The 18,197-nt window shown below is 45.9% G+C and overlaps 1 protein-coding gene and 1 long non-coding RNA gene across 9 annotated transcripts in view; one reads left to right on the forward strand and one right to left on the reverse strand.

Moving 5' to 3' along the window:
• Ube2u (ubiquitin conjugating enzyme E2 U) overlaps positions 1–13,841 on the reverse strand; it is a 53,660-nt gene extending 39,819 nt beyond the window's left edge. For 2 of the 8 annotated variants that reach the window (XM_063259338.1, XM_063259324.1), the window contains exons 1-4: positions 12,302–13,840; positions 9,375–9,456; positions 5,476–5,568; positions 1,101–1,198 (exon numbers count right to left, since the gene is read on the reverse strand). In XM_063259338.1, the coding sequence (XP_063115408.1) occupies positions 1,101–1,198; positions 5,476–5,568; positions 9,375–9,456; positions 12,302–12,367 (339 nt within the window). In that variant the 5' untranslated portion in view covers positions 12,368–13,840. Of the gene's footprint in view, positions 1–1,100; positions 1,199–5,475; positions 5,569–9,374; positions 9,457–12,301 lie in introns of all 8 variants that reach the window. The other 6 variants (XM_023561285.2, XM_003479121.5, XM_063259350.1 and 3 more) reach the window with 6 other exon arrangements.
• On the forward strand, positions 6,327–9,248 carry LOC134478318 (uncharacterized). Its single transcript, XR_010050886.1, has 2 exons — positions 6,327–6,936; positions 8,197–9,248. It is a non-coding gene; the product is annotated as an uncharacterized LOC134478318 (long non-coding RNA).
• Positions 13,842–18,197: the final 4,356 nt, after the last annotated feature.

Here is an 18,197-nt window from a genome sequence, read left to right on the forward strand (position 1 = left end):
AAGATTAACTACTATTTCACTTACTTTCAAAAATAAGATACAGGAAAAGTGGAATTTGTATTGTAATTCTAAGTTGTAAAAATTCATGCAAGTTAAAATACTTTATTCTGGCAATATTCAAGACCATCAAAATTTAATAATGCATCTCCAGGCATTATCAAGAGTCAGTAGGTCCCTGGATAGACTGTTAGAAAGCTTAATCTAAGTAGCCAAACAAATGCCACTGAAATAATCAATTTTCACCTCTGTTTAGAAAAGAGGGCTCTTAAAGAACAAAGAATAAGGGGCTGGGGATTTAGCTCAGCGGCATAAGCACTTGCCTTGCAAGCAGGTGGTCGTGAATTCAATCCCCAGTACTGATTTAAAAAAAAAAAAAAAGAGGAACCAAGAACAGAGACTAACACGAGACTGAAGGGTGCTTCTGTGGAGCATGGCCCTGGGTAAAGGTGGTATTTTGAAAACAGATGATCTCTCCAGTGCGAAGAGATGAGTCCTGGCTGACAGGAACACTGCACTTGTGAGGGCAGTAGCACTCTGGTGTGGTGCTGCATACCTATAATCCCAGCACTCGGGAACCTGAGGCAGGAGGATCCCCACCAGTTTGACACCATCCTGGGTTACCTAGTGAGTTCAAGGCCAGCCTGGAACACATAACAGGACCCGGTCTCACAAAACCCCAAACCAAACAAAACCGAAAGGAACAAGGAGCACTGACAGGGACCCAGGGGACAGCTGGACACGCAGAGGTGCGGTCACCAGTTCACCTGAGGAAGGACGAAGATAGTTGTGAAAGACACATGCGGATCAGGAGGGGAAGTCAGCAGCCGAGGGGAACCAGGACTGCATTTCCACACCGAGCAGTTACTGTCTTCAAAAACACGTGTAGTATTTGACCACGAAGGACCTTCAGTATCGGTTTCAGTTTGAATTAAGTCTTTATAATTTAGGTCCTAGTTTTAGTCTTGCTAGAGAAACGCTGACTGACCGATGCCTGCTCAGGCCCTGACAACATCAAATATGCGGACGTTCTAACCCTCGTGTGTGGAGCAGCTGGGTGATAAACAGCCGTAAGGAAAGCACTGCAGCCCTTCGGCTCTTACCTGCAGGGCCAGTAGGATGCTGCTCAGCGTGTACGTCGGGTCCCACTCATCAGAGTTGTTCAGAAAATCAATACAGGGCTCACCAGTGTCTGGGTCTACTGCGATGAAACAATACAGGCATGTATCATATTAACGGGCACAGAATAATACGGACATGTACCATATTAACGGACACAGAATATTACGGACATGTACCATATTAATGGACACAGAATATTACGGACATGTACCATATTAACGGACACAGAATATTACGGACTTGTACCATATTAACGGACACAGAAACATACGGACATGTATCATATTAATGGACACAGAATAATACGGACATGTACCATATTAACGGACATAGAATATTACGGAAATGTACCATATTAATGGACACAGAATGATACGGACATGTACCATATTAACGGACATAGAATATTACGGACATGTACCATATTAATGGACACAGAATGATACGGACATGTACCATATTAAAGGACACAGAATGATACGGACATGTACCATATTAACGGACACAGAATGATACGGACATGAACCATATTAAAGGACACAGAATAATACGGACATGTATAATATTAACGGACCCAGAATATTATGGACATGTACCATATAAACGGACACAGAATAATACGGACATGACCATATTAATGTACACAGAATAATACAGACATGTATCATATTAACGGACCCAGAATATTATAGACATGTACCATATTAACAGACACAGAATAATACGGACATGACCATATTAAATGTACACAGAGTAATACGGACATGTATCATATTAACAGACCCAGAATATTATGGACATGTACCATATTAATGGACACAGAATAATATGGACATGTACCATATTAATGTACACAGAATAATATGGACATGTACCATATTAACGGATACAGAATAATATGGACTTTTACCATATTAACGGACACAGAATAATACAAACATGTATAATATAAACAAATATAGAATAATACAGACATATATCATAAAATTACTATTGAAAACTTAGAAACATCAACATGACACACCAACAAAATTTGTCTCCACCTGTTTTTCCTTTCTCTATTTCTTTTCTCTAACATGAGAAGCACTGTGCTGCTCTGATTGCCCCCTCCCAAACCCACTGTTCTAGCTGATTCTGTAGGAGTCCAAACTGGTATCCCAGCCTGCCTTCTGGTGAGACGTGGTCATATGACTGAGTTTTCAGCATGGAGCAGAAGAAAGAGTGTGATTTCTAAATCTGGAGATGTTTTGCATTTTTGCCTCTCTATCTATCTGTGCTCCTTCCCACTGACTGGAAATTGGAACAAAATAAACACTTCGGACCCAGAAATGGAACCCACATTTGAAGATGAGACAGAACCTCCTTCCAGGCCTGGTCTATTATATTTCTGAGAAGGAGGTACAGAAGCTTGGCTTATAGCTTAACACAGCTAGTTAATTAATTCATTATCTTAAAATAGAGGAGAGAGTTAAATCTGAAAATAAAACTGTAGAATAACTAGAAGAAAATTCAAACTACTTGATGTTGTTTTTGGAAAAGCTCTTTAAGCTTAAAAGAATGGTGGAACCTATGAAGACAGGATTAATACTGAACACGCAAAACTTTAAATTCTAGATGTAAAAAACTCAGAATAAGCAAAATTTAAAACCAGTGGAAAACTGTACTATCCAGAACAATGTAGTTTTGTCAATCATGTCAGGGAATCACAAAACAAGTACAGTCAATCATTAAAAATGTTTACTTCATAAATATTCAAAGAAGTGCTCATTAAAATAGTAGCAAGATTTGTATAAAAGAGTCCAAAAATGTTTTCAAAGTTTATATGTGCAATATTGGGAGCCTCTCAAAGGAGAACTTTACAAATACTTTCTGGTGTGGAAGAGAATACGACTGACAGGCAATCTGGCTTCCTACATACGCTGACTCAAACTTTCCATGGCCACCTTTCAGAGCCCAGGAGCTAATAATTGGCCTTCCTGCCTCTGGCATTGATGAATCAGGGTGATACAGACCAACGCACTGAAAGACAGATGTTGAAACCTCCCTTCACTGTGCAGAAGACTGCAGGGGGGACGCACGTGGTCAGTGGCCAGGGTTGGGCCTCCCCAAAGCCTTCCTGATCTAAGCTCACCAAGCTGAAGGCCTGCCTCAGTTTCCCTGCTTGCATGAACAAAGACTTCAGCCTTCCCAAACGTGGGAGGGCTGGAGAGAACAGAGAAAGTTCTGGCCGCTGTGCTCAGTCCCCACCTGGTCCCCAGGTGGATGAGTCCCTTTTCCTGGGAAGAGGAGTCACAGCTCCCCCAGACTCCTCCTGTTCTGTGGAAATGCAGGGTCAGGGGCTGCAGGCAGAGAGCATCCCCTGGGAAGCTTAATCCCGAGATGCCTAAGTATTTTAAACAAAAATGGCAATGCACGATTTTGTGTTATGTGTTTCAACAGGCTTTAATTACACAGGTACCTGGGGGAAAAGTACCTAAGGGAAAATCAAGTAAAACACAAATGTTCTCTGTCTACTGACCGCGCACCGCAGCTCTCCCCAGCAGCCTGCATGGAGGCCCACATGCCCGTGTGCCCACATGCCCACATACCCGCTTGCCCGCGTGCACTTCACATCCTGTCACTTGTTTCTCACTGAACAGCAAATCATCTACTTATTTCCAGACACAAACATTTACCCAGAATATATCTGAGCATCTACAAGGCCCAGCACGGAAGACTAAGGAGACAGAAAAACCCAAAGGTCCAGCTTTGAAGATTTCCCTTGTTTTCCTTAGTGGTGATATGCACTAGGTAGGATATGTCGCTTGAGACTTGCTATGTGAATGGATACTGAGGGGACAGCAGGTCTTCCATATCCACGGGGTTTCCATCTGTGGATTCCACTAACTGTGAGTTGAAAATATTCAGAAAAAAATCCATCCGTTGTGAACACACATGGTTTTCCTGCTGTGAGCAATGGTGTGTCAATCATGCAGAGAGTGTCTGTGCTGTATTAGGCATCATGTGGGATCTGGAGAGGATTCAAAATGCATGTGAGGATGCGCAAGGGTTATACAGAAATGCTGGGCCATTTTATTTAGGAGACCTGGTCATCTTTGGATTTTGGTGTCCAGTGGCTGATCCCAGAACAACTTCCTCTCCAGCACCAAGAGACAGATGAATTTCTATTTCCATATTTCCCAGGTTGCTACTGGGAATTACCATCTCTGAGTCTAATGTATGTTTGTGCTAGTATGTCTAAAGACTACTTTATAAACAGAGATTCGTGGGTGGGTGCATTTTATATTTGAATAGCTGCCAAACTTTTCCCAAAAGGTTATTATGTCAGGAATAATGTCTCCCTGCTCTTTTAGCATTTTGCAAACATAAGCAATGAGTGACAATTTTTTTAAATTTACAACGCTTTCTATATTTTGTTGTTTCTTCTGTCCATTGTTGGCCCATCTCTCTATTTAAATTTTTCCTACTGGTTTACAAGAACCTTTATATGGTCTAGTCTGTTGTATCCATTATACATATTTTTCTTATATTTGCAAAAGTCAGGGTCTTTTACCTCTGTTTATAGTGTCCTTGGTTACAAAGGTTTCAAAAATTACCATGCTATAAATAATTCTACTAGATTGTCTTCTTTCTGTCATTTCACATTTTTTGATTTCTGGTGCTTCAGGAATTCACTTTATGTATATCTTAGCAGTCTAACTTATTTTTTTCTAAACGCTAATTTGTCCAGCATATCATTTTTTTTTTGGTATAAAAAGGTAGATCCAACTAAAGACACTGAGTCACACAAGAATGATTAAATGTATTATTAAACCATTTTAAGTATTCTGTGAAGCAATTCAACAATGTAGGAGATTCATGTAATTACAAACAAGTTAGTAGATGCAAAACTTTGTAATACTTCGACTATTTAGAAAAATCTATATACACAGGAAAGGAAAATGTATCTGGCAAAATGTTCAAATAGTATCTCTTGAAGACATTAGAATTCAAGGTGATTGTTAATTTTTTCTGACTTTTCACATTTTCCCCTATGAGCTTTCTTACCTTTGTAATCACAATAAAGTGGATAAAGAAACATGATTTTTAAACACTAATAAGGAATAAGGCAGTGGTGGCGAACCTGCGACATGCATGCTGTTGTGTTTTTCTTTTGCGACAAAGGACCTTAATGTAGAAGAGTTTTTTCTAAAGTAAAACCTCAGCACTCAGGGTGAACTGCGATGCTGGCACTTTGCAATAAGTAAGGAGGGTTTGTGTTGCAGTTTGGTGCTCGATCTCTAAAAAGTTTCGCCATCACTGGAATAGGAAATACAGAGACAGAGACCCTGGGGCAAAAATCCCACCTGTCCTTACCATTTGGATGAAAAGGAATTGTCACAAATCTCACAGCTGGTGGGACGAGGTTGTAGTCTGGTGTAAAATTTATCTCAACATCGAAAGCTAAACCTGTGAGAGAGAAACAAAGAGTCTCACTGCACTGTCACCCTGCACAGTTCCCTGGTACCTCTCCTCTGCACCCGTCTCCTCCCTGGGTCCCCTCCAAAGCCAGAGCTCCCCTTCCAGGAAGGTGGCTCCTTCCTTGCCAGCAGCTTTTGCTATGCAGTTTGCACCCCTGATTTCCTCCACCTCCTCCTCAGCTGGCCACACTTCCACGTTCTTCAGAGCTCCACTTTGGCACCGCTTCCCCCAAAAGCTGCTCCTGGCCACTTCGAGAGAACCTTTCCTTCCCTCTCCGCGATCTGCCCTGCAGCCAATGGCCCACCCACGTTTCAGGCAGCTGTGACCAGTACACACAGTCCTTGTAACTTACAGGCGCCTAGACTTCTTGAGAATTTGATTTACGGAAATTTCGGGGGAGATTGTAGAAAGAACAGTGAAAAATGACTGTGGAAGTGTTAAGCCAAAAGGAAGCCAGCTGGCATCCTCTGATCTCAAGGAAGATTATTGGAAGACATTCTTGGTTAATACACTTTATTTTGTTTGCTTCTTAAAAATGTAACAGCATCCTAATAACCCTTGCCCTGGGGTTTTGATCCCTAACACTGCAAACAGCAAAAAACCAAAAACAAAACAAAACACATTTTAAAAATTAACATTTGGTACGAAGGAAAACACTGGCCAAAAATTTCAATCTATGCTGACAAATGGCAAGAAGTCATATAGTGAAATGTAACGGGAATCCTTTTAGAATTCTGAGACTTGAAATCATGCAACCTTATGTAGAGAAAGCATTCTAGAAAAGTATATAATGCATTGTTGGGAGCCGCGTCTGTGATAGCTCGCCTTGCGCGGCGGACGTGCGGCCTGTGGTAAAGAGCAAAGCCTGAGGTAGATTACCCCTCCCATCGAATATGTTAGTTTCCTGCTTACCGCGTAAACAACCCGCTCAACAATATAGTCTGCCTGGCAACTGATGATGTTAGCCAATCAGCTTGCCTTGCTTACTTTAACATGATTGGACACTGTACCCGTATATATACCGGTGCCACCCCTGGGCGGAAGAAGAAGCCAGGTAGAAGCCCAGAAGTAAAAGCCCAAAAGGAGCCGCGGAGAGCGGACCGGTAGAGGCTTTGGGGCAGACTGAAGCACAAAAGGAGCCGCGGGGAGCGGACCAGAGGAGGCTTCAGCTGGGAGAACCCAGGGCAGGCTGTACGGAGAAGGAAAATAAAAAGAAAAGGTTGTCCACTACCAGACTTTGTCGTGTGTCCTTCCTGCCGGCCGGGAGCGGACATTGACATTTGGAGGCCCGCCCGGGGACTGATCACCCCCGAGACGTGGAAGTGGACAACGCTCCAGTACAGAGCTGCGAGACAGGTGAGTTGGGGATAAGCCTGGGCTCTGGGTGGCGCGCACCTACAGGGCTTTTAGACTCCCCTCAGGCTCACGCGTAAGTGGCGGATTCCTTGGGCCTCACGCGGTGAGTAACATATTAAAAGATGGGAAACATGTTAGGTAGCAACACTAAGAGCGAGGGTGGTTGTGGAGAAAGCTCTCAAGAGCTTACAAAAGTACGCAGGGTATCTGAGCAGGCCCAGTCAGGGAGCTCCCGAGAGGGGTCCGTCAAGGGGAACAAGGATGCTAAGGAGGAGGACGGGGCTCTAGCCTCGGAGTCGTCTGACTCCGAGGACGAGGGAAAGTTGAATGGCAAGGAAGCCAAAGAGACCAGCTGTCAGGAGCCTAAATCGCTCAATAAGGAGTCGCAGGGTTCTTTTCCAGCGTTGCCCCTCGAATTGCGCTCTGCTCAACCTGGTCTGCGGAGGAGTAGAGAGCTCCTGAGCGCTCCCCGGCGCGAGAGGGAGGCGAAGCCTTCCGCCCCACCTTGGGGGCCGTTTCCGGAGGCGATTCCTCGCCACGAGGCGGCCGCCTGGGAGCTCTCTCCCCTTTCGCCAGAACAGGAAGTGATACACGGGCCCCCATTTTCCGCCCAATCACGGCCGCTGTCTTATGCTCCGCCGCCGGCGGGTCGGTATTTTTACAGGCGGCTTTGGCAGGGGGGACGCTTGTCTCATGAGGTACATCCACCTGGGATAGATAGTGGCCCCTACGGGATATTTCCTGTACAAGTAGCTATGGGCCAGGGACGCAATGTATGGGAGCCTTTTGAGATAAAGCAGATTAGAGAACTTAAAAATGCAGTTACAACCTTTGGGCCGACTGCGCCTTACACCATTGCCATGCTGGAGAATCTGTCTTCTGGGCCCCTCACCCCCGCGGACTGGATTCAGCTGGCAAAGGCGTGTCTGCCCTCGGGCAGTTACCTGGATTGGCGAGCCTGGTACACAGAGTTCTCTGCAGAGCAGGCTGAGAAAAACGCCGGTCGAGGAAATGGGGCTGGGGATTTAGCTCAGCGGCATAAGCACCTGCCTTGCAAGCAAGCAATCGCCAGTTCGATCCCTGGTACCAATAAAAAAAAAAAAAAAAAAAACGAAAAAGATAAAAATAAAAAATAAAAAACAAAAAGGGGGAGTAAGCCAAGGCCTGCCTCCAAAGGCGCGGTTATCTATGACAGGACAATGGATGGGCCCGGATCCGGTAGTCAGCTGGAACCGAGGCGCGGTTTGTGTTTTCCCACAGGAACCGGGATGAGAACCACTGTGGATACCGGAGAGACTGACACGGGCAACAAAGCCCTCGACTGAAGATCAGACCTGCCCTACTGGAGATCCATCACAGACCAACCAATAAGATGAATAGAAATAGCGGTAGCCCGAAATGGACAAGAAGATCCTCAGGCATATGCATGGCTTGCTCAATTGGCCCACGACCGAGTCTAGATATGGCGGGCATCCCTCATTCTCCTCCATAAGGTGACAATACACAGCAGGGTAGGTGAGTCAATGACGGGTAAGAGCGTGCCTCCCCAGCACGACTCGACCTAAGCCAGGCCCTACCCCATCCTGCACATAAGCCGCTGGACTGTTAGATGCTGCCCAGGTCTAAATTTCTCTCCGAGGGGATTTCTTTACGGAGAGGAAATGAGTGCAAGCTTGTGTGCATCCAGGTTCCGTCCAGTTTGTGCCTGGCCCTAGAAAAAGGACGAGGGCCTCAGGGCCTTGGCAGACCATGGCATGGCCAACCAGGGTCTAAGCCAAGGACCTACGGTGGACCTACACATAGGGCATAAGCCTCTGCACCCAGTCCAGGAAGGGCTACGATGCGCACATTCATAAAAAATAAAATAGGGGGAGATGTTGGGAGCCGCGTCTGTGATAGCTCGCCTTGCGCGGCGGACGTGCGGCCTGTGGTAAAGAGCAAAGCCTGAGGTAGATTACCCCTCCCATCGAATATGTTAGTTTCCTGCTTACCGCGTAAACAACCCGCTCAACAATATAGTCTGCCTGGCAACTGATGATGTTAGCCAATCAGCTTGCCTTGCTTACTTTAACATGATTGGACACTGTACCCGTATATATACCGGTGCCACCCCTGGGCGGAAGAAGAAGCCAGGTAGAAGCCCAGAAGTAAAAGCCCAAAAGGAGCCGCGGAGAGCGGACCGGTAGAGGCTTTGGGGCAGACTGAAGCACAAAAGGAGCCGCGGGGAGCGGACCAGAGGAGGCTTCAGCTGGGAGAACCCAGGGCAGGCTGTACGGAGAAGGAAAATAAAAAGAAAAGGTTGTCCACTACCAGACTTTGTCGTGTGTCCTTCCTGCCGGCCGGGAGCGGACATCGACAATGCATATGATACATGTCAAGAAAACAGGCTATTAATAATACTACTACTTCAAAAATAGGTTGGTTTTGAATATACAAACCCTGCCAAATTGAATTCTGTAGACCTTCAATGTCAGCCTTCCATTTCATCATATCTTCACTCATAGGAAAGGCAGAAATACCCTTTAAATGAAAAGTAAAATTAGACAAAAAGATTATTTGTCTTGAAAAATCAGATAGCAGGTTACACTGAATTCCAAAACATAAATATTTTACCTTGTGTGTATGTATTCGCTGACCTAGAGAGGTTTGTATGTCTTATTGCATAGAAGTTAAGACTGAACCCATACACAATGATAAATTTAAAATGCTATGCTAGTTACTTTTCTCTCCTTGCTGAGACAAAATACCCAACACCCAAAGTTCAACAAGGAAAGGCTTATTTAGCTCACAGTTTGTGGAGGTTTCAGTCTGGCTCCAAGGCTGGGTGGCATGGAATAGGGACCACCATTCATGGCAGCAGAAGACAGCAAAAGCATCAAAAACAAAAATGGGGAGAGCAAGCCTCTTTTTCTGCCTTATACTGTAAGCAGGCTACCTGCCCTGAGGTGAGTGTAGCACTCACATCAGGACGTTTACAAAGTGAGGACCCTGACCCTCTGCTGAGTCACTTATACTCCCAAATTTCTCAAATTTACATAGTGAATCAACTATCACAATATCCTACAAGGTAAACAGCCTCCCTAGGGCAAGTCCTCTACACCCTAGGATGCAGAACTGCTGAGTTACTTTGTTAAGTTTCTAAACTTCTCAAGTGGACACAATGGATCAACCATAATAAATGTAGAACAAGTGGGACAAAAGGATCAAGACTGGGACTTATGGCTTATACAAAGCCTTTGTGACTCAGTGGCCAATTAGAAGGCGCATGTGTCTTCAAAGCTTTTAAAGACTAATTGGATGCTATATGAAAGGCATGAAGTAGGAATGTTTTCTTTTTCTTTCTGTCTTACTTTTCTTATTACTGAGACAAAACACTCAACACCCAAAGCTAAAGAGGAAAGGTTTATTTTTTACACAGTTTGTAGAGGTTTTAATTCATAGTAGCTGACTGGCAACCGAGACAGGGTGGCACGGCAAAGGGGCATTGCAGAGGAGAAACAGTGCACAGCAGGCAGAAAACAGCAACAGCAAGCCAGCAACAAACTACAAGTACCTAGCAGCAAGCCTCTTTGTGTCTCCTATATAGCATCCAGGTGGGCAGGGAGCACTCTCACCCTTATCCTAGCACCCCTATCCTAGCACTGCACCAGGAATCAATCGCACACCCTAGATCCAGCCACCTCTGAAAAAACCTTACCTATGACATCATGAGGGCTTGGGGGGACATCTAGACACAGTCATAACTTCCTTCCTTCCTTCCTTCCTTCCTTCCTTCCTTCCTTCCTTCCTTCTTTTCTTCCTTCCCTTTTCTTCTGAAGTACTAGAGATTAAACCCATGGTCTTCTCACTGAGCTATATCTTCAGCCCTTTTTTTTTTTATTTTGAGACAAGTTCTTGTTAAGCCACCAAGTTGCCCAGCCTGGCTCAAACCTATGCTCTTCCTGCCTCAGCCTCCCAGAATGCCATGATTCTACAAGTGCTCCACCATGTCCAGTTAGAGACATTCTCTTACTGAAACAAACCTAAAATTACAAGTGTATATAAAAATAAAATTTTCCTATTGAGGTACTGTTCCAGTGGAGAGACAAGAATTATTTCATTAATTATATTGAAATAATTCAATAAATGTTTCTGCCCAAACACTCCATTATGAAGAATAATTAAGTGATTGCCTGTTATGTATCTTCTCTCTCTTATCTACATTATCTGTATTTTATATGTCTCCTCATTGAATTTTCTTTCACCAGAGAAGTATGGAGCGCAGAATGCACAGAAACGTATGCAATGATAGGCCTACACCTCTGGGGTGTTTGCTGGATGACTTGATAATTGTTCCTCACATCTCCAGTAGGGTCTCTCCCAGCTTTCCATTTCCCCACTTCCATTACAGGGATGCAAACAGAGCCACATCACTGCACCTTGGCTGGCAGTGAGACGGTTGGTCATGCTGGGCACTTTCTGTCTGTGGAGGGCTTTCTTTCTGTTCTCTCTTCCTCTCTCTCTCTGTCTCTCTCATCTATTTTTTCACTTCTATAAATCAGAACGTACAAACACCACTAATTTCACTGGTGACATTAGGGGCATGTCTTGCTTACTTTCCTCTCATTGCTGGACAAAATACTCAACATCCAAAATTAAGGGAGGAAAGGATTAATCTAGCTTACAGTTTGTGGAGATTTCCGTCCATACTAGGCGGGCTCCAAGGCAGGGTAGCGAGGTTGAGGAGCAACAGTTCACTGCAGCAGCAACAGTGAAAAGGGCAAAGGGAAAAGCTCCGCCTTCCCTCCCGTATAGTGTGTGCCTGCACCCTGCACCTCCGCCAGTCAATTCCAGTGCTAGACAATGAACCAATCAAAAACTTTAGACTCAGCTGCTTTGAAAGGCCCACCCTCCATGACCATGTGAGGCTCTAGGGGCACATCTAGATCATAACAGGGAAAAGGGCATTACCTTCCTCCATGCTAAAATTAAATGCATAGGGCACCACAGCAGAACACAAAAATTAAGAGTAAAGGGTTTGGATTCAAAAGCTCTCCAGTGGAATCCTGGGCCCAATCTTTCTGAGCTTTAGGTTTCTGGCCGGTAAAGCTTCTTATTTATATCATACTTAATGAGCATAATCCTGCACCTACTACTCACTGTTGGATAGACCCCAATAATCCAGACTCAAACCGTTACTCAGCACAATGTACTCAATACTTTCACTCATTTTTGTTTCTAAGTGATAGTAATTGTTACATGAAATATATTTGTTTAATGATACGATCATGGCAAATTAGGCCTAATTAAATCACGATGTATAGAATAAACATGGACCATGTTTCTTAAAAACCGTGACCCAGTGTAACTCCTCCCGAGGACTCACCTCAAGGCCCTTCTCTCTCAGCTCTCTGAAGTCTCTGCGCACCAAGGCGTAGGCGCTCCTGTGCATGGTCCGGCAGCCAGGTCTATCCGCCCGGTTCTCAGATTCCTCGGGGTTACAGTGAGTCACTCATCTCAGGCTTGGGGTCCCCTCCCACACACCCAGTTAACTAGCAAAAGGGGCTTGTCTTCAGGAACTCCAGACAGCTCCCAGGATAAGCCGCTCCTAAGTCTGATATAGCACAGTGACTTCCTTTTCCTCTTGATCCTTCTATCCAAGGACTTCCGAAAGGGAAATTGAGCTCCTGCTCATCTGTGGTGCGTCCCGCGGGACAGGTGAACGAACCCCTTTCGGTCGCGCGTGAAAAGGGAGTGAGACATGCAAGTGTCAGGCCAGGCAAGCAAACTGTGCTTTTCGCTTCCCGAGGTCGCTGGCGCAGCTGTACAACGCCAAGCGGTTGCCAAGCAACAGGATTCCAGGAACTGTAGAAAGGGGGCGGGAGCATGTCCGTCTATCATCCAATCAGCGATGGGGGCGGGCCTCTGAGCTTCGCTGCAGCCAATTGGTTAAGAGCTTCACTTTGAAAGGCAAATAAGGCCCGCGGTCCAGGCCCTGCGTGGGTGACCCTCCTTGCTCCAGGTACCAAGCGCCTTCAGCCCCGTAGACGTCGCAGTCTCCCTGCAGCGCGTCCTGGAAAGACCCAAGCTTTGCTGCGTCCTTTCAGGCCTCCCCTTGACTCCCCTTCTTCACCCACCCTGCAGACTCTGCGTCTTTGTGAAGTCCCTCCTGGGATAGAATCAGACCCTCTGTGATCCCAGGGCCTCCCCCGGCTCCGGGTGAGCGTTTCTGTCTCCGCCTTTGTCTCCAAGTCCCGCCTTTGTCTCCAAGTCCTGAACTGCCCTGGGATATGCTTGGGCTCTGTGTTGTTCTCAGGGAAACGGAAACCAGTTGGTCCAATCAATGCATTCACTCCCTTCACGAGTATTCACCGAGCACCCCTTGTGCGTGCTTGTGGCTCCAACAGACGACAAACAAGGGCCGTGGGCCTCATGGGATCCGCAGATCAGATGCAACCAGCGGTGGACTGCGAACGCTCACACGGAAAACAGACATTATGTCCCTACTGTGTGGGCAGACTCTGCTGACTCTGCCGGGCGTGGTAACTCTCGGCACGGCATTTACGCTGTATCACACATTGTAAATACAGCGATGACTTCAGTACCTATAATTGTGCCATTTTAATGCACCCGCTCCGAGCTTCCACAATTTCTATATTAGGAGGCGATACAGGAAGTAACCTCACCCCACCTCCCGTGCTGCGGGGGTGGCTGTAGATGAACCCACAGATACACGAAAGAGAACCCATCCTTCCAGACCGTGCGGAGTCACACAGCATGATGCGCCGGGGTTAGACGCCGCCCCTGACGAAGCCTGGACTCATAGGGAAAAACGAAAAGGGCCTGGTGGGTAGAATACTGCAAGCGAAGAGAAGGGAGAAGGCGGCAGGACAGCTAGACAGGAAGGAGCTGGTCTGGCCAGGAAGAAGGGCGGCGGGGAAAGAAGGGATGGGTGGGCAGGGAAACGCAACGCGGGAGGTTCGGGCTTTGTGGGAGCAGCCGAGGGTCTGAGCTCCACAGTGTTAAGCTCCGAGGCCAGTGTTCTACCAAGCCACTCCGGAGAGACCAGATGGCAGGCCCACTGTGACTCTCACGTCGAGGCACTGCGACTTGCGGAGATTCCCAAGGCTATGCCGACTTTGCGAAACTTCGGCATGGTAAAATGCTCTGGCTCATCATAGAAACGAACCCTCTCTGCAGACCTTCCGCCATCGAAGAGCTCGCGGTGAGCAATGAGGTCTCTCAAGCTGCACCTGGTTCTGTACAGCCTCCCGGTATCTTCACAGCCTTGAAGAAGTCACCTCGCTTCTTAGGCTTCCACTTTGTCCCCCCTCCCCCCATGAGCCCATGGTAATACTGGCAGGCTCATTGTGAGGATAAGAATAACAATGCCTTCGAAGGATGGATGCAGTCTCTGCCCAGCACAGAGGAAAGATTCCATTTTCTAAGGGTTTGTCAAAATTATTTTCATCCTCAAAAGCAACTCCATGGCGGGATGTGGCAGTGCAGGTCTGTAATCCTAGAACTTGGGAGGCTGAGGCAGGATGACTGCTGCAAGTTCCAGGCCACCAGCCACCTCTCTCTCTCTCTCTCTCTCTCTCTCTCTCTCTCTCTCTCTCTCTCTCTCTCACACACACACACACACACACACTCACACAATGGAGCAGTTCCTCTTATGATTCTAACTTACAGATAAAGGAGAAGGGCACCAATTGACCCGATGGTTTGCCTAGGTTATGCAGCTGGAATCCGCAGAGGCTGGGTGCAAACCCACAATGCTCTGGGTATAAATTCCAAGAGGATTGATATCTGTTTCCTACAGATAAGAAGGAAAGAAGTCAAAGCATGTTTGTTGCGGTCGGTATGATCCCATACTCAGAAGATCCTAAGGACTCCACCAAAAGACCTGTGGAGCTAATGAATAAACTCAGCAACGTAGCAGGCAGCAAAATCAATGCTAGAAATCCGTAGCTTTCTCATATGCTAAAATGGAGCCGCTAAGGAAGAAAACAGGAAAACAGTTCCACTCACTGTAGGTTAAAAATCTAACCAATCTAACCAAGGAGGAAAAAGACTTCTGCAAAGAAAATTTTAGAATGCTGAAGAAAGAAGTTGAAACAGACCCTTGAAAGTGGAGAGACCTCTCATGTTCAGGAACTGGTAAAATCAGTATTACTAAAATATTAAACAATAAGGCTGGGTGTGGTGGTGCTTATAATCCTAGCACCCGGGAGGCTGAACCAGGAGGATGACCACGGGTTCAAGGACAGTCTATGGTACATAGTGAGTGCAGTGCAATACCCTGCCTCAAATAAACAAGACAAAACAAAACAAAACAAAATGCTGGCAATGCTCCCCAAAACAATCTATGGATTCAGTACAACCCCCATCAGAATAGCAATACCATCCTTCACAGGGCTGAAAAAAATAAAATCCTAAAATTTGTATGGGAACACAAAAGCCCCAGAATAGCCAAAATAATCCTAAGGGGAAACCAAGACAAAACAAAAACAAAAAACAAGACTAACAGCATCACAATACCCAACTTCAAATTACATGACAAAGTCATTCAACGGGAAGAAGATGGTACCACAGAGCTAGATCTGAAAGGTATCAAAGTGGGCCTGGTGTAGGGATATCTTGTACCAGTGTTTATGCTAACACAATCCAGAGGCTGAGCCTAGGGTCCATCAATGGTGAATCTGTGTCGTGGTTTGGATCTAGATGTCCCCCCAGGAGCCTCATGGGCTCAGAGGTAGGGTTTGTGGAGGGTGACTGAGTCATGGGGGCAATGTGGCTGACTTACTATGGGGGAATGGTGGAAATGGGGGGGGGGATCACTAGGGTGCAGCCTGGAAGGGTTTCTCTCCTTCCCCAGCTCCTCTTTCTCTCTCTGCTTTCTGTCCGCCATGATTTGAGCAACTTTCCTCGACCAGACCCTTTGCCTTGTTATTTCTGCCTTAGGGTCAGTGACTATGGATTTAATTTTCTAACCTTTGAGTCAAACCTTTTCTCCTTTAAATTGCAGATATCAGGTATTTTGTGTCAGTGAGGAAAAAGTAACTAAGATGAATGGATGAAGAAAACGTGGAAAAATTTGTCATTTGAAGAAAATGGATGCATCTGGTGACTTCCATTTCTCGCATTGGGAAACATAAGTCAGACTCAGAATGGTAAAAGCCATACATTCTCCATAATACGTGGAATTAAAAGGGATGACAGGAAAGAAGGGAGACTTATGATTGGACAAGAGGAAGGGGATAGGGTGTAAGGCTGTGTGATAGGCAGAAGGACATGAGCAAAGTTCATTATATGAACTGAATCCCCCAAAACCTGAAACTCAGGGGACAGTGGGGCAATGGTGGGTGATGGGCGAGAAATGATTAAAATTTGATATGAGCACATACAGATCTGCCAAAGAGTCACATGTAAAAATAAATTTAGAAAGTAGTATATACAATTTACTATCCACATTCATACACAAATAAAAAATAAAGAATACATGAATTTTAAACCACCAGAATAGGGGGTTTAACTCAGTGGCATTAAGCGCCTGCCTTGCAAGAGTCAGTCGTGAGTTCGATCCCTCGTACTGATAAAAACGAAAAAGACCAAAAAAAAAAACAAAACAAAACAAAACACCAGAATGTGCACCTGAGGTACCTATAGCCTGGAGTCTTTCAGATGACATATTTGTTAAGAACCATCTCTGATTTCCGTACCCTATGAATTTATAATATCCTGTGTGCTGCTCAAAAATACCAACTGGTAAATACTCTTTTTGTATTGACTCTTAGTACGTTTATGTGAGAGTAGACTTCATTAAATCCTGTCAATTTGAAACAGGAGAGGTTTATTTGGGCTCGTGTGTTCCCGAGGGTTCAGTCCATGGTTAGCTGACTCCAAGGCAGAAAGGCATGGCGGAAGGGGTCAGGCACAGGAGAACTGCTCACATCATGGTGAGCAGGAAAGAGCTTGGCAGGGAGGTGAACCCTTCCAGGTCACACTCCCGTGACTGCGTCTTCTGACAAGGCATTACCTCCCAACAGCCAGTCAGCGGCTGTGCTCCCATGATGCGATGGCCTTCCAAGCGCACCAGGCTGTGGAGGCCGTTTTATGTCTAAAACACAATCATAGCAGCACTTTTGGGAGTTTCTGCTCAAAATCATTCCTTCTAAAAGCAAGACTAGAGGATTGAAAAGACAGATGTTATGTTGTACTTTTCTGGTAAGTGGCATTCTAAATCCCCAGAATCTATAACCCTTGTACACTCCCAGGAGAGTGAATCCTAGGAGATGTGGCTTGTTCCTGTGATTAAGTTAAGTGATGCATTTGCCTTTGAGGCTTTCCAGGGTGAGCCTGGCCTAATCAGGTAGCCCATAAAGGGTACTGGGCTCCTCCGGATGTCGGTGAGGGAGCGATTCCAGGTGAAGGAAGTCCCTGCTGCTGCCTTTGAAAATGGAAGGGACCACATAGCAAAGACTGAGGGAGGCATCTAGGAGCTCAGCCCCTGGTGTACAGAAACAAGGAATCAGAGCCCGAGTCCCACACGCGCTAGGAACCGAGTCACCTCACCTTTATCCAGCAGAGAGAAAGGGGCTGTGCTGTTTGGAGATGGGACAGCGGGGCACAGGGTTAAGGCCCCTTATCTGAGATGCTCTGGACCGGAAATGTATCAGAGTTTGCATTTTTTTTGAGTTTGGAGTATTCACATAGACTATGCTGGTTGAGCACCCAGGACCCAAATTCTGAAATCCCAAAGGCTCCAAAACATGAAACTGTGTGAGCTTCCAGTTGGTTCTCAAGACTGTTCAGGTTTGGTCGCCTTTTGGATTTCAGGTTAGGGATGTTCGGGATGTATTTTGTAAGGTTGAATAGAGAACTAATTCAGCTTCTCATCCAGTGTGCACGCTACTGACCAGGAAAGGCTGTGTGCCAGGAGGTTGGCCCCTTAGCGAGCGGGTTTAGCCCACTCTAGCCCCACAAAAACTGGGAACCCGGTAATGACGGGGCTCTGACTTGGGACCCACTGGGATAATGTGGGTATGAAGTCTTTAAAATTAAAGACCAAACTAAGATTCACTTGCAAACTCTCATCATCCTGGTGAGCAGAGCGTGGACTGTGTAATTATTTCATGTTTGTGGTGCCCTGGCATTGTCTCCAAATTTAGCACCAGGCTCCCTCAGCCTCTTTTAAAAAGCATTGTCCCCTCGGGCCTTAGACAGATGTGTTCGCTTTACTTAAACTGAAGGACTGTTTTCCCCGTTCGCTGGGAATAGGC

The sequence above is a fragment of the Cavia porcellus genome, unplaced genomic scaffold (genome assembly GCF_034190915.1).
Source record: "Cavia porcellus strain 051 isolate PalLab524CR breed Dunkin Hartley unplaced genomic scaffold, mCavPor4.1 scaffold_1, whole genome shotgun sequence".
Taxonomy (NCBI): domain Eukaryota; kingdom Metazoa; phylum Chordata; class Mammalia; order Rodentia; family Caviidae; genus Cavia; species Cavia porcellus.